The following is a 1,625-nucleotide window of genomic DNA, read 5'->3' as shown; positions in this document are numbered from 1 at the left end:
TCAACCACGCGATATCCGCACAATGAGTTCGTTAAGTATATCTTCCTTAAGGATATGCGCAAAATCGTCATCATCTTTCCCTCTTGTAACATAGTCTATCTTTCCTTCGAGATCGAGGATATTCTCTTGCATCTCGCTTATTTCCACGCTCCCTGTGTTGTCGGCATTGTCTTGGGCGTCTCGCAGAGCTGCCACTTCGGTCTCGAGAGCTAGAACTTTCTTCTCGCATTGCGCAAGTTGTATTCGTAGATTGGTAACCTCGGTTTCTCGATCTAGCGCCTTCTGCTCGTATTGTGTGGACTGTGTTTGTAGCTTGTCGATTATGGCATGTAGCTCTTTAATATGCTGTGACTGATCCCCGGGGATAGTTGCCGGTGGTGGATGATGCTGGACTGTGGCCTCCAGTTCTAGTAGCTTGGCCCAGATTACTGCGCTATCAGGGACCTGAACTCTTTTGCCGACGGCGTCTTGGCTGCGTTTGCGCTTATGGGAGGTGGTCGGGGGATCGAAGGTTATTGATTCGCTATATAAGGGTATATTCGCTTGGTCGGCCGTTGCTTTGTTATATGAAGGTGGGGGTGGCGCCGGAAGAGTTGTAACCTTTGCGCCACGGCCCCAGAACCAGCGAGCAATATCATAGTCGGGGCCGGAGAATGGATGCAGCTTCTGCTGTGCAGTCGCGGTACTGAGAAACTCTAGCTGACCTTGAGACAGTGTATCTTCTGGGATGTAAATACGCAGAGAGGTTGCCTGTGTCAACTCGTAGAGCGAGTTAATGATAATGCCGGAACGTTTTCGGGCTGCTGTGACTGGCTCGCTGATGAAGCTTGGAATGAGGACAGTGACTGCATCGTTGAGCTCAAAGTCAAGACAGATTGCAGATGTAAAGCCAAAGATGGGTTTGGCGGCATCGGGGAGATCTCGTACGATGGATTGTGTAAGAGAGGTGATAGATCGGGGGTTGATACGAATGCAGATGGCTGATGTTCTGGTGTGTTGCTTATAGCTGATGGGAATTGAGATTTCGAAAAGCGCGAGGGTCGTATCGAAGTGTAGTGTAAAGTGAATAAATGAACTCTTGGGGTCAGGCTCGGCGAGGTATTGCGGCACACCGTCGTGATGCCATCCGAGCACTGCCTTGACCTCATCTATCTCGAATGACGCGTCGACAGAGGCCTCGACCGACGCCATGGCTAAAGCAAACCGAAAGACGCGCTACCGATTAATTTAGCATACCGAGACACGTACGTACCTGACCTGCAGACCCAAGCCCTTGACCACCGCAGCCCTAAAAGAATAACCAGCTTCGCTGACAGGTGACCCGTGACGTCCAGATAAACTGTGAGGTCATAACCCAGACTCCAGATAAACTGTGAGTCCAAGAGCAGGTCCCTTCTACACCCCGGTTATTCCACAAAAGGAGACGCGCACGCTCGTTTAGTGGGTATAAGCCGGAATTTTACAACGGTGCAGCAGCGAGTGGCGGGCTTCTTTTTCGGGACGACGCGGGAGGCTCACTAAGGGTGGGCGTTTGTTGTGGTTTGTGGTGTGGAAAGGGTAACATTTTGAGGATGTAAGAGGAGAAATTGCTAAGGCTGGGTTGAGTTGGGAATGATACGAGATGA

General features: G+C 50.7%; 1 protein-coding gene across 1 annotated transcript; it reads right to left on the bottom strand.

Annotated features, from left to right (window-relative positions):
• Positions 1 to 1,625, bottom strand: FOBCDRAFT_186908 (uncharacterized protein; the record flags this gene model as incomplete). Its single annotated transcript, XM_059608640.1, has 2 exons — positions 463 to 1,625; positions 1 to 345 (listed from the first exon to the last, which is right to left on the bottom strand). The coding sequence occupies exons 1-2, from the start codon at positions 1,189 to 1,191 to the stop codon at positions 1 to 3; spliced, it is 1,074 nt and encodes a 357-aa protein (XP_059465512.1). The 5' UTR covers positions 1,192 to 1,625.

This window comes from Fusarium oxysporum, chromosome VII (assembly GCF_013085055.1).
Source record: "Fusarium oxysporum Fo47 chromosome VII, complete sequence".
NCBI lineage: Eukaryota > Fungi > Ascomycota > Sordariomycetes > Hypocreales > Nectriaceae > Fusarium > Fusarium oxysporum.
The sequence above is the reverse complement of the archived record's forward strand: the minus strand, read 5'-3'. Positions and strand labels throughout refer to the sequence as shown.